This window comes from Dasypus novemcinctus, chromosome 9 (genome assembly GCF_030445035.2).
Source record: "Dasypus novemcinctus isolate mDasNov1 chromosome 9, mDasNov1.1.hap2, whole genome shotgun sequence".
NCBI lineage: Eukaryota > Metazoa > Chordata > Mammalia > Cingulata > Dasypodidae > Dasypus > Dasypus novemcinctus.
This window is the reverse complement of record NC_080681.1, coordinates 12007228-12027042: the sequence shown is the minus strand read 5'-3', so window position 1 is coordinate 12027042 and position 19815 is coordinate 12007228. Positions and strand designations below refer to the sequence as shown.

Sequence of the window (19815 nt, the reverse complement as noted above, 5' to 3'; positions counted from 1 at the left end):
TCATTCTACACTGGGCAGGAATTTATTGGCTAACAAATAAAATATAAGTGATCTCCTGGCTGCCTGGCCCAGATTCTACACACCTCTTCTTCCTTTCTGACTAATAAAAGGCATGAGAGCTAAGGTCTTGAGATGTTATCTGATTGTAGCCTTGTAGCTCAGATGTGATCTATCATAGCTTCTCTGGCTACTACTCTTCTTGTTACTTAGGTACAAATACTTGTTGGCAAGGTTAGAGGGTCCTTCAGAATGCCCAAGAGATCAGAACCGGTCCCTGAGATGTGGACCAGTTGTCATGGTGATTCTATTGTAGCATCACTTTATTTATGAACTAAATAAAATAAATCTTGAGTCACATCTGTTCAGTATGAGCCATTTCCTTTGGAGTCAAGACACTCGAGAGGGACTTCAAAGAGTTGTCTACTATGTTGGGGAATAGAAAAGGAAAACTGAGTTAATACCTATCGCCTACCTCAGCTGAGTGTTCATGCAGCAAAAGTTGAAAATTCTTTCATGGGGACCAAACACAAAGTTTGTTTTCAGTGTTGAAATCAGATGTCATTATGTCAAATCTCATCAGTCGGTCCATAGGAAAGCTTGGAGCATGGGGTTTGCACACAATTCTCACCAAACTTTAGTAATATGAATGCAACTGGGTTCCTTCAGAACCCAAGAATGTCAAATCTAGAAGGGACCCAATCCTTGATTCAGGTTGTCATGTTTGAATTACCTGAGTGTGAGGAGGTGCCCATGGCTAAAAGAGATGGTGTGACTCCTTGCCAAAAAGGAATAGGTTGGGTTTCGCTGCCTCAACTTTCATGGCACCTTGTGTCTCTCCTTCAGAGTACTTATTCTAGTTGACATTTGACCATTGGGGTGTGTATATGACAGATTGTCTATCTCCCACACTGCACTCTAAGCTTCATGAAGGCAAATGTTGTTTCTTCTGCTCATCAGTGTACCCCCGGCATCTAGTGTGGTCCTTGTTGTTGAATGAATGAAAGAAAATCCCTCCTGAGTATGGGAATGGAGTCTCCAATTTAGAGAGAAGAGAACAGGCCCATAGAAATGAAAAGTTGCCCAAGTTCACATCTTAAAAAAGTGACAATGGTTTCTACAAAAACCTAGACCACAATTGTATCCCAAAGAAAGAGGTCATGGGAAAAACTAAAAAAGGTGTTACTTTGTCCATATCTCCCACCTCCACAGTTCCAAAGGGTCCTAAAGGGCAAAGGGCAGGAATGCTGGAAGAGCCACGACTCCCTGTTGGACAACGGCCTGTGTGTCTGATGTATACAGTTGAGAAGTTGGCAGAGTCACCACATGGTAGCCTGGAGGCTCCACTGGTCGGGAAGATGTGGCCCTCAGGGAAAGGTGGTCACATCCTCACAATCCCTTCAGAGCAAAGCTCCTCTCTCTATTTAGGAATGAGGAGGTTTCCGGGCAGAGAACTGTGGGGCAGAGGGCCCAAGACCAAGCAGGCAAGGAAGGAACTTACCAAGGGGGTGGGGATCCCAGAAGCCTGGCTGTTTTTCAGGCTTCTAGCCAGGTCTTTACCTGTAATCACAGGAAGCAAAAGGAGATGCAGGCTACAGGGCCACTCCCTTGGTTCAAGACCCATCTCAAAAAGACCTTTCTATGCTGCTCACCCAGGGCTCCCAGAGGCTTCTTGGACGTGGGCCTTGGCTGCTAGTCCCTTTAGGTAAACAAAGTCTCTTTCAGTCAAGGAGTGAGGCTGCCTCCCAGAGTCGGTGTGCCAGGGAGCCAGGTGCCCTCCACATAGGGAAGCTGGGCTGTGTCTGTCCCAGGGCTGCCTTCCCCCTGATCTGCACACTCCTCTACTTAAGTAGGCTAAAGTGCTCTTTCACCTTTCAGGATGCCTTTGTCACCTGAAGCAGGTGTCTTCCCCAGCCCATGGGCTGGCTGAATTAGTCTCCAGATGACCAGGCAATAAAGGTGTGTGTGTGGGGGGGGGCAGGGGTATCCATTCACTCGTTTGAAAGCTGCTCCCCAACCCCTTTTGTTTGCCCTGATTCCTGCCTCCCCCCAAACTGCTACTTACTCCTTCTGCTTCTTTGACTTCTCCTTCTTTTGGACAAATGACTGACTATAGAGATGATCCCCAAACCTGTGATCAGTATGCAGATGATGAGAATGGACATCCTGGAAGGAATCACAGACAGATTTCATATCCCTTGGAGGAAACCAGCTTTTGATTCTCTGCTCAGGATCCCTTCTTCTGGGATCTGCTTGTCCCCACCCAGTTACAGCAGCACTGGCAACCCTATTCCTGTGGAGTGACCCTATCCACTGTTCACTCTTGACCTGACCAAGCTGGGCCAACGACCTCCTTCCTCAGTGCTGGGGAGTGAATTACACCCCCCACAAAAGACATGCTCAAGTTCTAACCCCCAGTCCTGTGGTCACGAACCCATTTGTAAACAGGACCCTTGTTATTATTAGTTAAGACTCATTTGTGAACAGAATCTTTGAAGATCCTATTTTGATGGCACCAAATTGAATCAGGGTGGGCCTTAATGCAAATGACTGGAGATCTCATAAGAAGAGGAAAACACAGACCACTGAGTGGAAGTGGGAGCCAGACATCAGCAGAGAACAGAGGGGAGAGACAAGATGAGAGAAATCGCCATGTGAGGGAGGATTGCCGGATTACTACAAACTCCAGGAGAATGCAAGCCCTGCCAATACCTTGATGTTGGATTTCTAAGCCTCCAAAACCATGAGGCAATAAGTTCCCATTGTTTGCCAACCCATTATGTGGGATTTATCATAGCAGTCCTGGCATACTAAGACACTCAGGAACTAATGTGGGGCTGGGAGGAGGAGAATCCAGTCTCAGACTGGCTAGTCTCTTGAACTGGGGAGACAGAAACTCAGGAGCTGTTAATATAAATAACTACCTTCTCCCATGGCAAAAAAATAAAATAAATAAGGACAGTCTAGAGAGAGAAGAAAGCAAACATACATAAGAGGAACAGATTAGCTATGGAGATAAAGTCCTGATTACACTCTTGACAATTTCTGAGGGTGAGCACATCCCTACCCTTGAATTTCATGAGACACTGCTCCGTCCTTATCATTTCTTCCCCCCTTTTAATTAAACTTAGAGAACATTTTTGCTGCTTGCAAGCAAGAGTCTTAAACTGTACTAGTTTGCAATAAACCAAATAGCCACATCGAGGCTATATGGTCCAGGTGGAGAAATAATACACAGGTGGAAAGGGGTCGGTGCAAATCCATCGTCATTTTGTGTTGTTGCTACTCCCACTCTCTAGCTCCTCACTGCCTCACACCCACAACCCTTCCCAGCCTCCTGATTACAACTCACCTGGAACGATCTGCCTTGTGTACAACTTTGGAAGCCCTGCAGCTTCTATTCTTGTTGCCTGGTGGGTCTGAATCAGAAAGGATTCGTTGAAAGTCAAGTAAGGCTCACTCCCAGATCCTTCCATAGCCTTCCAGGTGCATCTCTGCCTGTTATTCTCTCAGTCCCCAGAGAAGGAGTGTCCTAATTGACTTCTGGTAGAGCAGAGATGCCACCTACAATTGTTTATGCCAGACTGAGGGGACAAGCAGGAGCTGAAATCTGCCCATACTCTGCTTGTCAAGCCATACACCCTGGCACTGGGCACCATGAACCCAGAGGAAGGGGCGCCTTTTGCAGATTTGCACAAAGGCACTGTATAGACTAGAAGTAGCCCATGGTTAGAGTTCCAGAGTGGGGACCATGAGAGGAGATACCAGAGGCACCAGAGGACCAGTCCCATACTTAAGAGGTTAATCAATGAGTGATATAATTGCCACAAAGTGCATCTGACAGCCACAGTCCCAATGGGAGGAGTCCCACCACGGCCACCCACACTGCCTCCTCTGGTAAGATCTGGAAGGGGTCTGTGCTTCATTTAAACTGCACAGGGCATTGAGGTGGGACTTCTCTCATCCTGAGCCTAAAACTCAGGGCAGGCTGCCCAGTTAAGTAAAAGCAGAACCTTACCAAAATAGAAACACTGAGTGTGAAAGATGACACACATTCCATAACATGCTTGTCGAATGAACAAATGGCCAGTTGGTCAGGTGTGAGCAGAGCTCTGTTTTTAGCACTTTTTTTACTTTTTAGGAGGTACCAGAGATTGAAACCAGGACCACATAAATGGGAAGCAGGTGTTCAACCACTGAGCTATATCTGCTTGCCTCCTTTAGGGTCTTCTGATTTGTTCTACATCTTCCCTACCAGCATTGTCCTCTAGACTGTGACAGAAAAAGACATCCTTTCTAGAAATGGAAACAATGAGAAGCCAAAGGAAAAGACGAAGACCAGTGTCTTCCAGAAACTCTCTGCCTGAAACAGAGGTTTTCTCTTATAAAAGGAGGATTTTGACATTTGAAAGAAGAAATTTGGTGAGCATCTGGAGATCCCAAGTCTTAGCCCTGACCAAAAATCTCAGCTGAGTAGCTTGGACAGTCTTCTACCTTTAGGCACCAGTCCCAGCCATGCTGCACCAGTCCCAGCCATGCCCTCCCAGCAGCCTCCTAGTATAGACTGCATTCCACAAAAGTAAAGGAGGGCACTGACCAGATTGACAACGATTCCCCCGCCCCCGTAAATTATTAAATTATTTAAATTGACAGTTTTTGAGGGTGTTTGTCCAGGCAAGAACTGCAAGGCTAACACTAAACCATGGAGCAGAGACTTCAAAGCAACTCCAATGCCTTTCCTCTCCATCATCTCTTTTCTTTCATCATTACAAAGACTTCACACTCAGTTAGATGCAATGAGCATCTTGTGAACAAGGTCACTGCAAAGGAAGGGAGCTTCCAAGAGCTCCCCAGGGGCCAGACGCACTCCTCTTCTCCAAACTCTAAGTTAATCCCCAGGACCAACAACAACCATCCTGCTTTGAGATTGGGAAAGATTTTGGTTTTTCCCAAAAGGGAGACTCTGAATTGGTGTTCTTTGGCTTCAATGAGTATTTACCATGCCAACAAATGCCCACTACTGTGGGTTATCCCCACCCAGACCCCCGAAAAGCTCCTTACCTTTCCTAGGCCAAATATCATTGGTGAGGACTCCTCTATGGCCAGTCACAACCAACTCTGTAAAATCCATGTCATCCCTGGCAAAGTCCCGCTGGATGCCACACCAGTACCAGCCTGTATCCTCCTTGGTCAGGCAGGACACAGTGACAATGAGCTGGTTTCCTGTGTCCCTCAGGGTCACATGGTCAGTGCTGTTGGGTGTGAAGGCAATGATGCTGCAATAGTCCCGGAAGTATCCTCGGCACCAGTACTTGGGGTAGTCCTTATAGTGGGCATTGTAATTGCAGATAGCAGAAGCTGTGCCCAGCACAGAGCTTTCCTTGACCTTTTCATCCACGACCATGCCATCTGCCAAAATACACACAAATACACACTCACACACACACCACTGTTCTTTCAAACCTATTGTAGTTTCTGCCCTCCTAGAGACAGCAGACTGGTTTTCACATGTTTCTGAATTGGCAACTCTAGGGAAATGCCTTTCCCTGGCATAAATGTGGATAAAATATGGATGCCCCAACTGAAAGAATGTAGAAGGCCTCTCGCCACTGCTTGGCATAGAGGCTAGAAGAGCCTGAGGCTTGCTCTTAAATGACTCCTCCGTCCTTACTTCTACCTCCACCACAGCACCCTCAAAAACAAAGTGAGAAGGTTTGGAGGTTATTTCCTTCTGCTGCCAGGATAGGGCTGAAAGCAGTGGGAGCTGAGTACTGTCTTTAGGGCTAAGACCTTCCTATTTCCTACATAGCAGACCAGGGTGGCACCTCTGTCATCTCAGGACGTTGCATACTGAGGAAGTCCTAGGCACCGAGTTCCGCTTGACTGTGTTTGGTGAAATGACTCACCAAGAAGAGACGGGCACAGAGCCAAATGCTGCCGCAACTGCGGCTCCCCCTGCCCGGGACTATCTTGCAAAGCAGAATCACATCCTTAATTCTCATTTTCTTCTCCTAACAGCCCCACAAGGAAGACCCGCAGTTCGGAGGCACTGATGCTGCTTCAGAGAGAGGTGCAATAACTCTCAAAGCTCACACAGCGAGGGGACGGCAGAGCAGCGCAGCTCAGTCCTTTGAGTGTCATCTTTGGGGCCCCGTGCGGGCAGAAAGGGGAAAGTTCCTTCCTCACATATCTGCACAAACATTTTTGAAGGGAGAAGGCGGAGGGGAAGGGGAAGTTGAGTAAAGTGAAAGAGAGGATATGGAGCCCTCATTTTAGCTAAGGGCCTCAAATTCCGCACCAACCCTCCTACCAGAACCAAAAACAAAACCAGTATGGACATGACCTATTTGCACCTCCTTTTATTTACCCATCCTCCTCCTTTGGTGGGTAGAGCTAGTAAACAGGGACTCAAAGGAGGGGAGGAGAAGAAAACACAAGGTCGCTGGAGAGACCACAGCTTGGAGGGCTGAAATTGTTCCTTCTCCACTCTTACCTGAAAAGAGAGCCAAGGAGAGCAGAAGGAAGAGCATCATGAGAGGTGCAGGAAGGGAACGTCTCCAGAAATGGTAGATGCCCTCGGGGATCTCAAGAATCCTGGATCTGTTCAAGGGAAACAGAGGTTAAGATTGTCCTATCCTGGGAAGAATCCAGTATTATATAAAATTATTGGCTAACTTAGACACATTTTCCATAGTTGTCCATTTTTAGAATCTTTAAAAGTTTCAAAAGCCTTACCTTAAAATGCTGTTAGTAACTTTCTGTGATCTTTTGTTTTATTTTGCTGAGAAGATAGCAATTTGTTTAAGAATGATAACAGTAATAATAATAAAAATAAGCTCTTCTAAAAAATTAAAACTAAAAAAAAAGAGATTGTCTTATCCTATTTGGAGAGAGCAGTGAAAAGGGGGAACAATGAGATAATGCAAGCAGGGCTACCTTGTGTAGGTATCCAGGTTGTGCTCTGCACAAGGGTACTTCAACAGAGGGGTGCTATTCGTGGCTATAAGCTTACTTATATAATAGCATGGAGCCATTGAGAAAATTCTGGCCTTTCGGTCGCACCCAAAACAGCAGTGTATTAATCTGTGTTATCACACAAGGCTTTGTACACACTCAGAAGACCCTATATGCATACATTGTCTCCGGCACACATTTGTGTGTGTGTAGCCATGCCCTGCCCTGCTGATGGCCCACGTATCCCAAGAGGCCACTCTTCCTGTTGGCTCTCACTCTTGGAGAGCCAATTCCTCTTTAGCTGAGAGGAAGCTTAGTAAGAAGATTCCTAACTCACCCAACCACCATAAGAGAACACTGCAACTTCGCTGGGGAGTGTGGGTTGGGGTGGAACACACTGTCAGTAGCATATGTGCCTGGCACCTGGAGCATGCTTCCAGATTTCTTAAAACCTTTTCTGGACAGAACTAGGCCAAATCAAGGAAATATGTTCATGCAGTAGCAGCAGCTTCTCCTGATTGCTAATGGGACTCATGAGCTCTGACCACTCATTTTAAAAGCTTGAATTACGGGAACCACCGCTGGATGCTACTTATCATACCCCAACACTAGCGCTTCCCACCCAGGGAAGTCAGCATGTGGGCTAACAGCAACTGTTAGCTAAGTGTTTTACCTATATTGTCTCATTTAATCCTCATCAAAAACCTGTATGAGTTCAGCAAATAAATTGCAAAGAAAAAAACAAAAAGGAAATCTTATAGATTTGGGGACTTAGAGAGATATTGACAAATTGCCATATCAGGAATTTATTTGGATCCTGGTTAAAGAAACAAGTGGGGATGTTTTATAGCTCAGAGGTTGAGCCCCTGCTTCCCATGTATGAGGTCCTGGGTGCGATCTCCGGTACTTCCTAAAAACAAACAAGGAAATGGGAAAAAAAACACATCTCATTGGGCAGCAGTCCCATGTTTAAGGTCCTGAGTTCAATCCCTGGTACCTCCTAAAAAATAATAATAATGAAATGAAATTAAAAAGAAACAATTGGGAAAATGTGGGCATAGACTAGATAGTAGATCATATTTTTTAAAAGTATTATTAATTTAATTTTAAATGTGATCATAGTCTTGAAGATGGCTCCTGATAGTCACATCTTAAGGAGGCCCTTCCCAAGCCAAATTGAGGGCTGGCCTGTATGGCCAATAAAAGATGACAGAAGTGATGGTGTATGACTTCCAAGACTGGATCATAAATGGCACCCAACTTCCACTGTCGCCACTTGCATCACTCCCTCTTGGGAAGTCAGTGGCCATGTTGTGAGGACTCCCAAGCAGGCTTGTGGAGGGCTGGGTGGAAAGGAGCCAAGTTGCCTGCATCAGTTTGCCAGACCTGTGAGAGAGAAACCTTGAGAGTAGATCCTCCAGTCACGGTCAAGGTTTCAGGTGACTGTACACCCATCACGCTCACGAGGGACCTGAGTCAGAACCACTCAGCCAAGATGCTCCAGAATTGCTGGCCCATAGAAACCACAAGCGATAATAAATGATGACTGTTTCAAGCCACTGAGTTTGGGGGTAATTTGTTTCATAGCAATACATAATTAATAACAGATACTGTGTGGTTCTATATCTTTAAAAGCAATCCTTATCTCTGGGCAAAACAAAAACACTCAGCATTGCTCAGTGTTGGCACGCATGACACCAAAGAAAATACCAGCAGAAGGAGAAATGGATGGTGCTCAGATAGATATTAGTAAAAGATCCAAGACACAAAAAAGTAACCTGGTAAAGTACATGAAAGGCCCAGAGGTTGAAAGGAATGAATGAATGTGTCTATTGGCATTCTGAGTATTACTAGTTCTGTTGCTTGCTCTTAAGAATAGCATTAATTTCCACTCTATTTAGATATGTAAATATAAGGTAAATTGGGGAGCAGATGTGACTCTAGCTGTTGGGTGCCTGCCTCCCACACGGCAGGGCCCAGGTTCAGTTCCTGGTGCCTCCTGAAAAAAACAAAAACAAACAACAAGCAAAACAAATGGGAAAAAAAAACAACTTGGGGAAACCAATGTAGCTCAGGGGTTGATCGCCAGCTTTCCATATATGAGGTCCCTGTGTTCAATTGCTGGCCCCCAGTCAAAAAAAAAATAGACTAAATAACTCTTAAAATCAGTTTTGTTGATAAATATGCATAAAGCACACAATCCATCCCAAGTGTACGATCAATGGTATTTGGTATAATCACATAGTTGTGCATTCATTACTTCAGTCATTATTAGAGCATTTCATTATTCCAATAATAATAATAAACCAAAAAAAAGACCAAAAAAACTCTATTCCTTAATAATCTCCTTTTTATTTATTTACTTATTTTTAAATGCTACATTCAAAAAACATGCAGTCCCCATATAGTCCCCAACCCCCTCACCCCACTCCTCCCACGTCAACTACCTCTTTCATCATCGTGGCACATTCATTGCACTTGGTGAATACATTCTGGAGCACTGCCACACCACATGGATAGTGGTTTACATTGTAGTTTACACTCTCCCCCAGTCCACTCAGTGGGCCATGGCAGGACATACAATGTCCAGCAACTGTCCCTGCAGTACCACCCAGGACAACTCCAAGTCCTGAAAAGGCCACCACATCATGCCTTCTTCCCTCTCCCTACCCTCAGCAGCTACCATGGCCACTTTCTCCACATTAATGCTACATTTTCTTCCATTACTAATCACAATAGTTCCAGAATAGAATATGAGTAAGTCCACTCTATTCCATACTCTATTCCTCCATCCTGTGGACCCTGGGATGGCTATGTCCACTCCACCTCTATATCGAGAGGAGGCTTAGATTCCCCATGGATGATGGATGCAATTCTCCTGCTTGCAGTTGTAGGCACTCTTGGCTCCCTGGTGTGGTGGTTGACCTTCTTCACCTCCCTGTTAGCTGGCTGGAATAAGTTCATTAAACCAGAGGGTAGGAGTTGCAGGTCTGTTGAGGCTCAGGGCCTGGCTATCACATGGACAGTCCTGAAATTCAGGTCCCCTGGGTATACACTAAACTCCAGCGCCAACCACAGGTCCAGTAAAAGTAACAGGAGAGGCTTATGAACAAAGATCACATCTGAGTTCAACTCCATCACACTCAGGGACACAAACTCCAAAGTAGGGCCAGCTGACATGGCACTGAACTCCATCTGCCATGACCATAGAACCTGTGGGTCTCTGTAGCCCTCAGAAGAACCAATACCTGGGCTTGTATCATTCATTTTTTAATTTTTTGATACCCCAATTTATTTTTAATTTTTCTAAATTAGTATGTATTCTATATCTAGTCTTTAAACCCATCACTATATTCCATTTTACTATTAATAGAACCCGGCAATATATTAGGTTTCATTTTCGAAGAAGCTTTGAATCACAGAGAGGTGCAACTATGGCAGGGGAGGAATACTGGTGTGGGATGTTATTGACAGGGGGCACATGATTGGAAAGGAGTTCTCCAGGGCATGTATACAGGGTACATAAAAGTGTTTGGATATTTTCATAGTAGTTACAGTTAAAAACGACAACGGAGAGAGTGCTGAGTTCCTAGCCAGGGGGTTCCATCACATTCCCCAATGGAACAGCAATGATCCTCCAAGTGCAATGGCTAAGACCAATAAAGAAGGGTGGTCCAACAATGAGCCCTTAATAATAATCTCCTTTTAATCTCTCTATCCTTTGTGTGCTGCACATAGCGGCTATTTTGTTTCTGGCTCTTTAATTTAAAAACCAAATAATTTTAAAAACATCTTTTAGAAATACATACTGAAATGTTTACAGTTAAAATAATTTGATGTCCAGACTTTCAGATAATCAAGGTAGGGCAAATGGGTGGAAGTATAAATGAAACAAGGTTGCCCTTAAGTTGATAAGTATTAAAGAAGGATGACAGATATATGAAGATTCATTATTTTAGTCTCTCCACTCTCCGTACGTTTGAAATTTTCCATAATAGAAAGTGGGGGAAAAACCAAACACACACTAACTTTGACACAGGTATTAGTAGTCCTGTTTTACAAATGATAAAAATTGAGGTCCAGAAGTTTCAGTAAGTTGCCCAAGTTCCCACATCTAGTACAACCATTATGATCGGATGCTAAATCTGGGAGAGAGAAAATACTCTTTCCATCACACTATGCTGCTTCCCCAGTAGCAGTAATACTGTAACATTGTAGTGCTGGCGGGAGGCTCTGGGTTCTGGGCTTCTAGGTTCTTGGCTTACGTCACATAAAAGAATTGAAGGACACACCATAGGGTAGGCAAGCGAATAAAGAGTTTATTAAGAAACAAGAAAACGAGAAAGGCACACCACCTGAGACATAGAGTACCTGCTACAGCAGAGTTACATTCCCACTTGAGGCCCCAGATTAGGAATTTTAAGGCCTTTCCTCCTCCCTCTTTTTAATGGTGGGGGAGGGTCCCCAGCTATTTGCTGCTCTGATTGGTTGCCCCATCTGTCAGTTCTCAGGGGCCAATGGTGAGGCCTTTTGAAATATCCGGGGCTTCCCCTTGACCTCAAATGGGATTCTCGTTCCAGGTGGGATTCTCGCGGCTGGGGTCTCGCAGGATCTTTCCGCTTTACTCTTGGCAATGGTCTTTCCCTGGGCGGGGGTGCAGTGTCTAGGCAGAGTTTCAGGGCCATGTTTTCTGCCAGGTCTGCGTAGCCCTCCCTCTTTGACTGAACTAACTTACCTCAGTAGAGCGCTTCAGAGTTTATAAAGAGACTTTACATACACCACCGTCAGCTGAGTGGCTGCAGCAAGATGCAGCCCAGGTCGTCTTATCCCCCTCATACCCGACGCTAGTGTCTAAGGATAGAGCTGCTTTAGAAAAGGCGCCTTTACTTGACTTAATTTAAAAAGAAAGGAAAGGGAAAAAATGGAGGTAAAATCCAGTTACTCAACACTACCTTTGTTCTGGCTAATTCTTGCGGGTGTGTGGGGGAGCAAACCTGGTTTTTGTCTGGATGGCCTTTACCTCTTCTTCCTTTGGAATAAAAGCCAATTGGCTCCCCTTTACCGTTTCGTTGGAAGGGAGGAGCCAGGAGAGGGGATCCTGGGGAGATTCCCGAGACACTAATCTCCAAACCTGAAACCAGGCTGGGTCTCACCACTTCCAGCCAAGCACTTCACCAGTGATTCTTGGTTCATCTTTTTTGAGTCCGCTCCAAAAGGCATTTTCACTTTAAGAGCTTCTTCTGGACGGTGGGACGCATTCTCTCAAGAGGTTCCCGTTTGTCCAAAAACAAACAAAAGAACTAACAAAAATATCCTTTCTGCAAACCATCAGTGGATTTGCTATGCAAGGCAATCAGGAAGAAAATGGAAGAGAAGGGAGAGGAGAAGGAGGCAGGGGGGAAAAAAGGAAAAACGTGTTTCTGAAACTCAGGAGCTACTGCTCATCTCGTGACACAAATAACGTGTGTTCCCCCTGGAAAGAATTGTTTTGTTTTGAGGGAAGTGGTCACTTTAAGTCAAGTTTCCCCAAAGTGCCGGTGCTATGCGTTCCTAAAGCAACTGGGTTAGAGATAGCTCGTAAATTAACAAGCATTGTGTGGAGGGACTGGGATTCAAAGGGCAGTCCCCCTCAACTCTCTGACTTGGGGTGGGGGTTACTTCTGGTAAGACAAAATAAAGTTTAATTGGCTTGTCGTTTTAAAGAAAAAAAAAGTTCCCCCAAACTGTTGGAGTAGAGATGGTCATTTCCCACCCCAGGTAACTGCAGGTACTTTGGAGTTGTGTCAAAGCCCCTCTGCCCAGAAGAATACCGTTGTAGGGGGTTGGGGGACGAGAGTTGGAGAGAGGAAGTTAGTGACCCCTCTGTTAGGCATTAGCCGAAAAGTATATGCAGAGTTTTTTAACTTCCCAAGTAGTGTTGATTCTTCCTGCTGCCAGGAGGAGAAACAAGGACCCTTTGCTGGCATGAAATTTTAACAAGATAAATATGGTTATCAAGCCTCTGTCCTAAAAGGTAAAGTTTCAGGAGCAGCTTAAGAATTGGTGAAAAGATGTTTTCAGGGACGCTTAGTCTTTTTATTTTTTATTTTTTTTAAAGATGTATTTATTTCTCTCCCTTCCCCCCACCCTGCCCCAGTTGTCTGTTCTCTGTGTCTATTTGCTGCGTCTTCTTTGTCCGCTTCTGTTGTTGTCAGCAGCACGGGAATCTGTTTCTTTTTGTTGCGTCATCTTGCTGTGTCAGCTCTCCATGTGTGTGGTGCCATTCCTGGGCAGGCTGCACTTTCTTTCGCGCTGGGCGGCTCTCCTTACGGGGTGCACTCCTTGCGCGTGGGGCTCCCCTACATGGGGAAACCCCTGCGCGGCACGGCACTCCTTGCACGCATCAGCACTGCGCATGGGCCAGCTCCACACGGGTCAAGGAGGCCCGGGGTTTGACCCTCGGACCTCCCATGTGGTAGGCGGATGCCCTAACCACTGGGCCAAATCCACTTCCCACTTATTCTTATTGATGCTATTTCACGGAAATCTCCTATCTTGCTGCTCTCTCAAGTTAATATATTGTCCTGGGAATGGAAATTCCCAGGTACAAATTTGCATAAATGAAACCAGGGATGCCACTTGGAATCTACCTGCAGAGCCACAGTCACTGCCCAGACAATGTGGCCCTCTGTCCCTGACTGGTGTCCTACTAGCAGAGATCAGCAATGACGGCTAAGGGAAAAGCTGCCCTTCGCTGTCCAAACCGTAGTTGTTCTAATTATACTCAAGATGAGTTTAAGGGTTTGGGCTTGGAGAAGTCACGAAACCCTTTTCATGTCTGAGACTAGGTGGTGAGAAGTTGGGTTCTTGCAGAAGGAAGGGCTGAATTTAAATCCTGGCTCTGCTACTACTAATTGTGTGGCTGGGGACAAGTCACTTGACCTGTCTGTGCCCTGAGGCAGCCTAGAACAGGGACCTGAGGGGAGAGAAAGGGTGCCGTGGGAGAGCCCTAGGGCGACGGAGACAAAGCAGGCAGGTGTGTGTGGACCTCCTGCCCACCTGTGCCTGCGGAAGACAGCAGATCACTGGGAGATGTCATCCCTCAGCTGTTTGCAGACCCCCTGCCCTGACCCCCCCTTCAGGCCGGCAGACATGCAGAACCGATAAGAATGTTGCAACTCACAAGTCTTTGTTTAGGAGGAGGAAGGAAGGGGGGGTGGTCCAGCCTTAATTAGGCCGCCTCCCGGACCCCACAGCTTGTTTCCCCCTTGTTAAGCACGCCCGCACTCCCGTTTTAGGTGTGTACTTTCACTTTCCATTCAACTCTTTACCTGCTTGCTTAAGCTGTGGCGTGCCCTTGAACTCTTAATCATGACAGTGGCCAAAGACCTCACAGATGGTCAGGAATAAAAGACGGAATACATAGGGAAGTGCTGCATAAATAATAGCTATCCGTTGTCTCTCTCTGTCCCCACCCCCACTACTCCCAGTAAAATCAGGCAGCAGAGAAACTGATTAGGACTCAGCTCTAGAAGAAATGTCATTCTTCCTCTAACAATAGATCAATGGTTTATAAATTTGACAAATGTTCTGATCAGCCTGGGAAGAAGGAGCAGGATGTTCTGGGGAAAGGGACAGAGAGCCCAGAATTCACGGAGATGAACATGCCACCTGGCTCCAGGTAGCAGGCAGGCCGGGGGCCAAGAGTGGACAGCTGGGTCTTCAAGCCCCAAGTACCCTGGTCCCCAGCAAAGAGCTACACAACAGTTACTATCTTTTTTTTTTAATAAAGGATTATTTTTTATCCTCCCCCCCCCCCCCCACCTTGCGGCTTGCTTGCTGTCTGCTCTCTGTGTCCATTTGCTGTGCATTCTTCTATGTCTATTTTATTTTTGTATTTATCACCCCCCGACACCTTGTGGCTTGCTTGCTGTCTGCTCTGTGTCCATTCACTGCATGCTCTTCTCTGTTTTTTTGCTTATCTCCCTTTTTGTTGCGTCACCTTGCTGAGCTGGCTCCCCACGACGCTTGCGGGCTGGCGGCTCTCTGTGGCGTGCGTCGAGCCTGCCTTCACAAGGAGGTCCGGGGACGCGAACCCAGGGCCTCCCATATGGTAGACAGGAGCCCAGCTGATTGAGCCACAGCTGCTTCCCTCCCATATGGTAGCCGGGAGCCCAGCTGATTGAGTCGCAGCCGCTTCCCTTCCATGTGGTAGATGGGAGCCCAACTGAATGAGCCACAGCTGCTTCCCTACTATCATTTTTTTATTCACTCAAATACATTCACAGGTGAACTCAGCACTCAATACCCTCTTTCTGCTCCCAATATCTCCCAGGCACCTTGCTGAGAGCAGGGTTCTGAGAGGCTGCCATGAACTGGAGCTGAGTTACCCTCCCGTACACCTGCAATCCAGCTGTGGCCTTTGGCAGGGGAGTCAGCCCTGCAGAGTCAGGCTTATGACTTCTGGCTGGGGAGGTAGAACACAGGCAGAAGTAATGATAGCCCATTGTCCCCAAGTCAGGCCCCCAGACAAATGAATTAGAGGAACAGGGTAGGGGAGGTACAGCTGACGGTAGCCAATCAAATGCTCCCCACTTCAAAGGATGGAATCGAGGGATGCAAAAGCCCCTGACCCAGCAGATAGATGCCCAAGTGCTTGTGGATTCTGCATCTGAAGGTCAGTGGAAGAGAGACTCATCTTTCATGGATAACTATTCAGATGTCTGCTCACTGCTTGGGACCAAGGAATCGGAAGGCGAGCAGATCACACAGGCTTTGAGGATCAAGAGGTAGGTTTCCTTGAACTTCTTTATCTTATAAGCATAGATGATAGGGTTCATCATGGAGTTAGCGTGGGAGAGCAGGATGCCCAAGTACAGCAGAGGCGGTGGTACCTTAACATTAAAGTAGATGAGACAGTTGGTGATGGATAAAGGCAGCCAGGACACGGCAAACAAGAAGAGGACCAGAAACAGCGACTTGGCTGTCTTGAACTCCCGTCCATAAAACGCACCCGTCTCCTTGGAGCTGGAAAAGTTCTGATTGAGTTTTTTCCGTATGATACAGAAGATGTCAAGGTAGATGGCGCACATGACAACCAGGGGGATGAAAATCCAGGTGAGGAAACTGAAATAGACCATGTAATCCATCCTCATGACGGCAGTGAATTCGCAGGGAAGGAGGGTGTCGCTTCTGTTGTCCTTTCGGGTCAGTTTCATGTTCCAGCCAAGCATGGGGGTCACTCCCACCAAGAACGACACCAGCCAGCAGAGGCCCAAGGCCAGCCATATTCTCCTTTGAGTTGTGACCCTCTTATATCTGTGCGAAGGGAAAAGAGCCAGTGAGTGCATGGCAGGAACTGCTGAAGGGTGGAGGGAGACGGAGCTGGTAAAAAGGAAAGAGACGAGAGACAAAGCACACACTCTCTCTCCCCCAGCCTTCTGTTCAGAGAGGAGTGCATTGATATTCTATGGTGACTATGGCTAAACTCTACTGGAGATGAAAACAAGGTGAGCCAACAATGATTAGGGAGAAATCCAGCAAACTTCTCTGGGGACTTTTCTAAAGAAGTCCCATCTGGAATGGGTTGGGAATATGTTCATCACACACCCCATTCGTGGCTCCATTTCCAGGCCAAGAATTCTTCCATTCCTAGGAGGTAAGAATTTTCTAAGTCTCCAGGAATCCCCTATCTGGTGATAAACAGGATCCTCAAAGCAGGCTGCGGTGTTTTGTTTGGCTGTTGTGCTGATGCTTATAAATTATAATATGCTTCTCCCACATTTCCCCTTCACCTGCGCCTGCTCCTGTCTCCCTGTTTACACTGACATACACACCTGGTGTTTGATTTAAATGAATCCGTGCAGATGCAAAGGTTGACATGTGTCAGGGACCTTGAAAGACTTATCCAGTGAAAGCTGCCACTGCTCCTTAAAGCATCGTTCCTGACAATATGCCACACAGACTGTGAGGAGTCTACATTCTTGGCTACATACTATGTACTTTGTAGACTTCATCTGAATTAAATCTTACAACAAACCAAAGACATGTTTATTAAATTTTCATTTTATTGATGATAATAATGAAAATGAAAGTAGTTGTCACTTCCATTTATTAAGCATAGACTGTGTGCCACGCATTTTTCTAAGAGTTTTACATGTGCTAATTCATTTACTCCTATAAGGAAGGTGGAAATATTATCTCCATTTTATAGGTGAAAAAAGCGTAACTCATACAAGTCAAGTAACTTGTACAAGCTGGAAGTGGAGCTAGAGTTGAAACCAGATTAGTCTGAATTCAGAGCATCTTAACCCTGTGATACAGATGAGAAAACTGAGGGAAAGTTTAAAAAAAAAAAACTTTTGCCTAGGATTAAGTCCCAATAGCTGGGATTTAACCCTGACCTGTTTGTACCTACAGCTTGTTTGTCACTTCCTTACCATGCTCTTTCCAAGAGAAGGAAAAGAAACATGAAACCAACACAGGTCAAGGATTTGAACTAATACATTTGGCAGTCTGGTCACATGAAAGGATGATTCTACTTTCCACAATGGAGAATTTGGGGCGGGGGAAGCTCTCACACCTCATAACAAGGTTAAAAATAGGATTCCTTTCTCAACATGGGAATGGGCACAGAAAAGGAAGCCAAGTTAAAATAATCAACATCTGCAAAACATCGGAGTCATCGGTGTATTACATCGTACTCTCCTCTGCGGGTCCTTATCTCATCTAATGGGTTTCCCTCGCTTCTAAAACTCAAGAGCATTTTTTACTAATTAAAGATGCGTCAAGTTCCCATCAACCTGAGCTACCCTGGGGATTAGGGCACACACCCATAACTTTGGCTCACGTGCCTAAACCCCTCACACACCAGATGGTAAAAAGGAATTTATTGCCCTCCCCTTTCAAGCTGGGGGGGTGGGTAATTTGGCTTCCTTGTCACTCAAAGAGTCCGTAATCTGAACCCTGTGGCCCCCGTTTCCCCGGAACCCTGCCCCGCTTGGAGCAGGTTACCTGACGGTGAGCTTGACGCGCAGATATCGGTCCACAGCAATGGCCAGCAAAGACATGATGGAGGCGTGGGTGAAGATGAGCACCAGGCAGGTCATGAAGAGGCAGCTGTAGAAGTGAACCTTGAGGCCCAGGCTGATGACAATGGCCAGAGGCATGACCAGCACCCCCACGGCGATGTCAGCCAGCGCCAGGGAGGTGATGAAATAGAAGGTGGTGGTCTGGAGGCTCGGGTTCAGTTTGACCACCCAGATGACCAGCACGTTGCCCACGATGGCACAGAGTCCGATGAGAATCTCCACGCTGATGTAGGTGGCTTTGGCCAGTGACAGGGTGGTGCTGTTGACGGCCATCGTGCTGCCCCGAGGGTCCTCCCGGGGCACGGGTGTGCCAGCAGGGTCCGCAGGGGCCGGGGAGCCTACCTCTTGCCAGACTTCCCACCAGAGGTCAAGAGCGGCGACGATCCAAAAGTCACAACTCACCCATTCCTTCTCTTCTCCGGTGGGATGCTCTCCTGGAGAAGCCCCCCACACCCTGAGAGAGGGCCCGTCAAATGGCAATCACTTCCAGCCCCTCTGAGGGCCACGTCTCCCGGTCCCCAAAGCCTGTGGGGCAATTCTGTGTGCACTGAATGTGAAAGTGCTCTGGCTTCCTCAGACCGATGTACTTCAAGGCCCCTGCTTTCCGCTGCCCCCGGTCTCGAGCTCATCAAGATAGCAGCCCTCTTCAGGGGTGTTTGAGGAAGTGAGATGGGTTGAGGGGAAGTACAGAGATAGGAATGCTCAACAAGAAGATGGGAAGAGCAGGGGGATGGGGTGGGCTTGTGAGTGGCGCGGAGAGGGCTGGTCACAAGATCGATCATTCGGGGGCTGGGTGAAAGTGTGGCGCCGGCTGGGAGAGGAACTGGGAGTACTGACTGCATAATATTCTGGCTTCTTGGTAGCTTAGCAAAAAAGATCCTGTGGTAAAGAGGCAAATGCGAGGAGCAGAGGAACAAGAAAGAGGTTTTGGTTGTAGTTCCCTAGCCTTAGCCAGATTCTTTCCTTCCTCAGGCATAGCTGCAAGCACTGGGGATGTGCCTGCTTGGGTTGACGCTGCTGAGAAGAGCTGAGGCCCAGCCTCTGTAGCGAGAAGCTTTGCCAAAGGGACAAGCTAAGCCTCCTGGCTCGGAAGAGCCAAACAAACCTCAGCGACTCCCATAGGCATGGCATCCGCTGTCCCTCCATCTCCACTCACACCTGCAAAGTCTCAGGTGTGCGCATACCAGCAAATCGGCATGTGTCCAGTCTGTCTTGAGGACAACAGGATGAGTAGCCTTGCAGAATGGAGGGAAGAGGCAGCACCGTGTGTACTGACGCGTACAGACCCCGCCCATTCCCGCTCCTCCCTCACCCTGGGGGGACAGGCATCTGGGCGGGACTGCGACCCCTTCCCTGAGGAATAGCGCTCACCTGGCTGCCGTGCTTGAACGCAATTGCTGCCCAAAGGGGATATTTTAGCCAGCCTGTTGTAGCTACAGCAAGAAGGAATCGACAGGACCTAAGCCCACACAGTGGATTGAAGGGTGTACCGTAAACACCAGGGTGTGCACAGCCAAAAATAAAACTCAACACTGCCAGCGTGGTCCCGGCATTTACCAACATACGCGTCTCGTTTGGGCATTAGGGAGAGTCCCTACGTGCTCCTGTTGGGGTCCTCTTTCATTGTCCAGCTTCTACGTCATCCTTTGAGGCCCCCCCGCCATACCCCAAGTTGGGCCGAGCCTGCCCCGATCCCATGCTCATTCCTTCCTTAGCAGCATCCCGGACCGCGGGGCCAGCCCTGCCCCTCTGCGTTTCCATGGTTCTAGAGCTCCGGAGCACAAGGGCCCGCTGA

General features: G+C 47.1%; 1 protein-coding gene across 2 annotated transcripts; it reads right to left on the bottom strand.

The window, feature by feature from the left end:
• Positions 1-302: 302 nt before the first annotated feature.
• On the bottom strand, positions 303-18783 carry ADORA3 (adenosine A3 receptor). 2 transcript variants are annotated; one of them, XM_004473601.5, is made up of 7 exons: positions 17944-18768; positions 6491-6597; positions 5059-5406; positions 3350-3416; positions 2063-2163; positions 1499-1557; positions 303-423 (listed from the first exon to the last, which is right to left on the bottom strand). In XM_004473601.5, exons 1-7 carry the CDS (start codon positions 18291-18293, stop codon positions 421-423), a joined length of 1035 nt encoding a protein of 344 aa, XP_004473658.2. In that variant the 5' UTR covers positions 18294-18768; the 3' UTR covers positions 303-420. The 2 variants fall into 2 exon arrangements, with proteins under 2 accessions (XP_004473658.2, XP_004473660.2); XM_004473603.5 differs by lacking the exons at positions 303-423; positions 1499-1557; positions 2063-2163; ... (1 more) ...; positions 5059-5406; positions 6491-6597 and adding an exon at positions 13022-16248 and having other exon boundaries at positions 17944-18783.
• Between the last annotated feature and the right edge of the window lie 1032 nt (positions 18784-19815).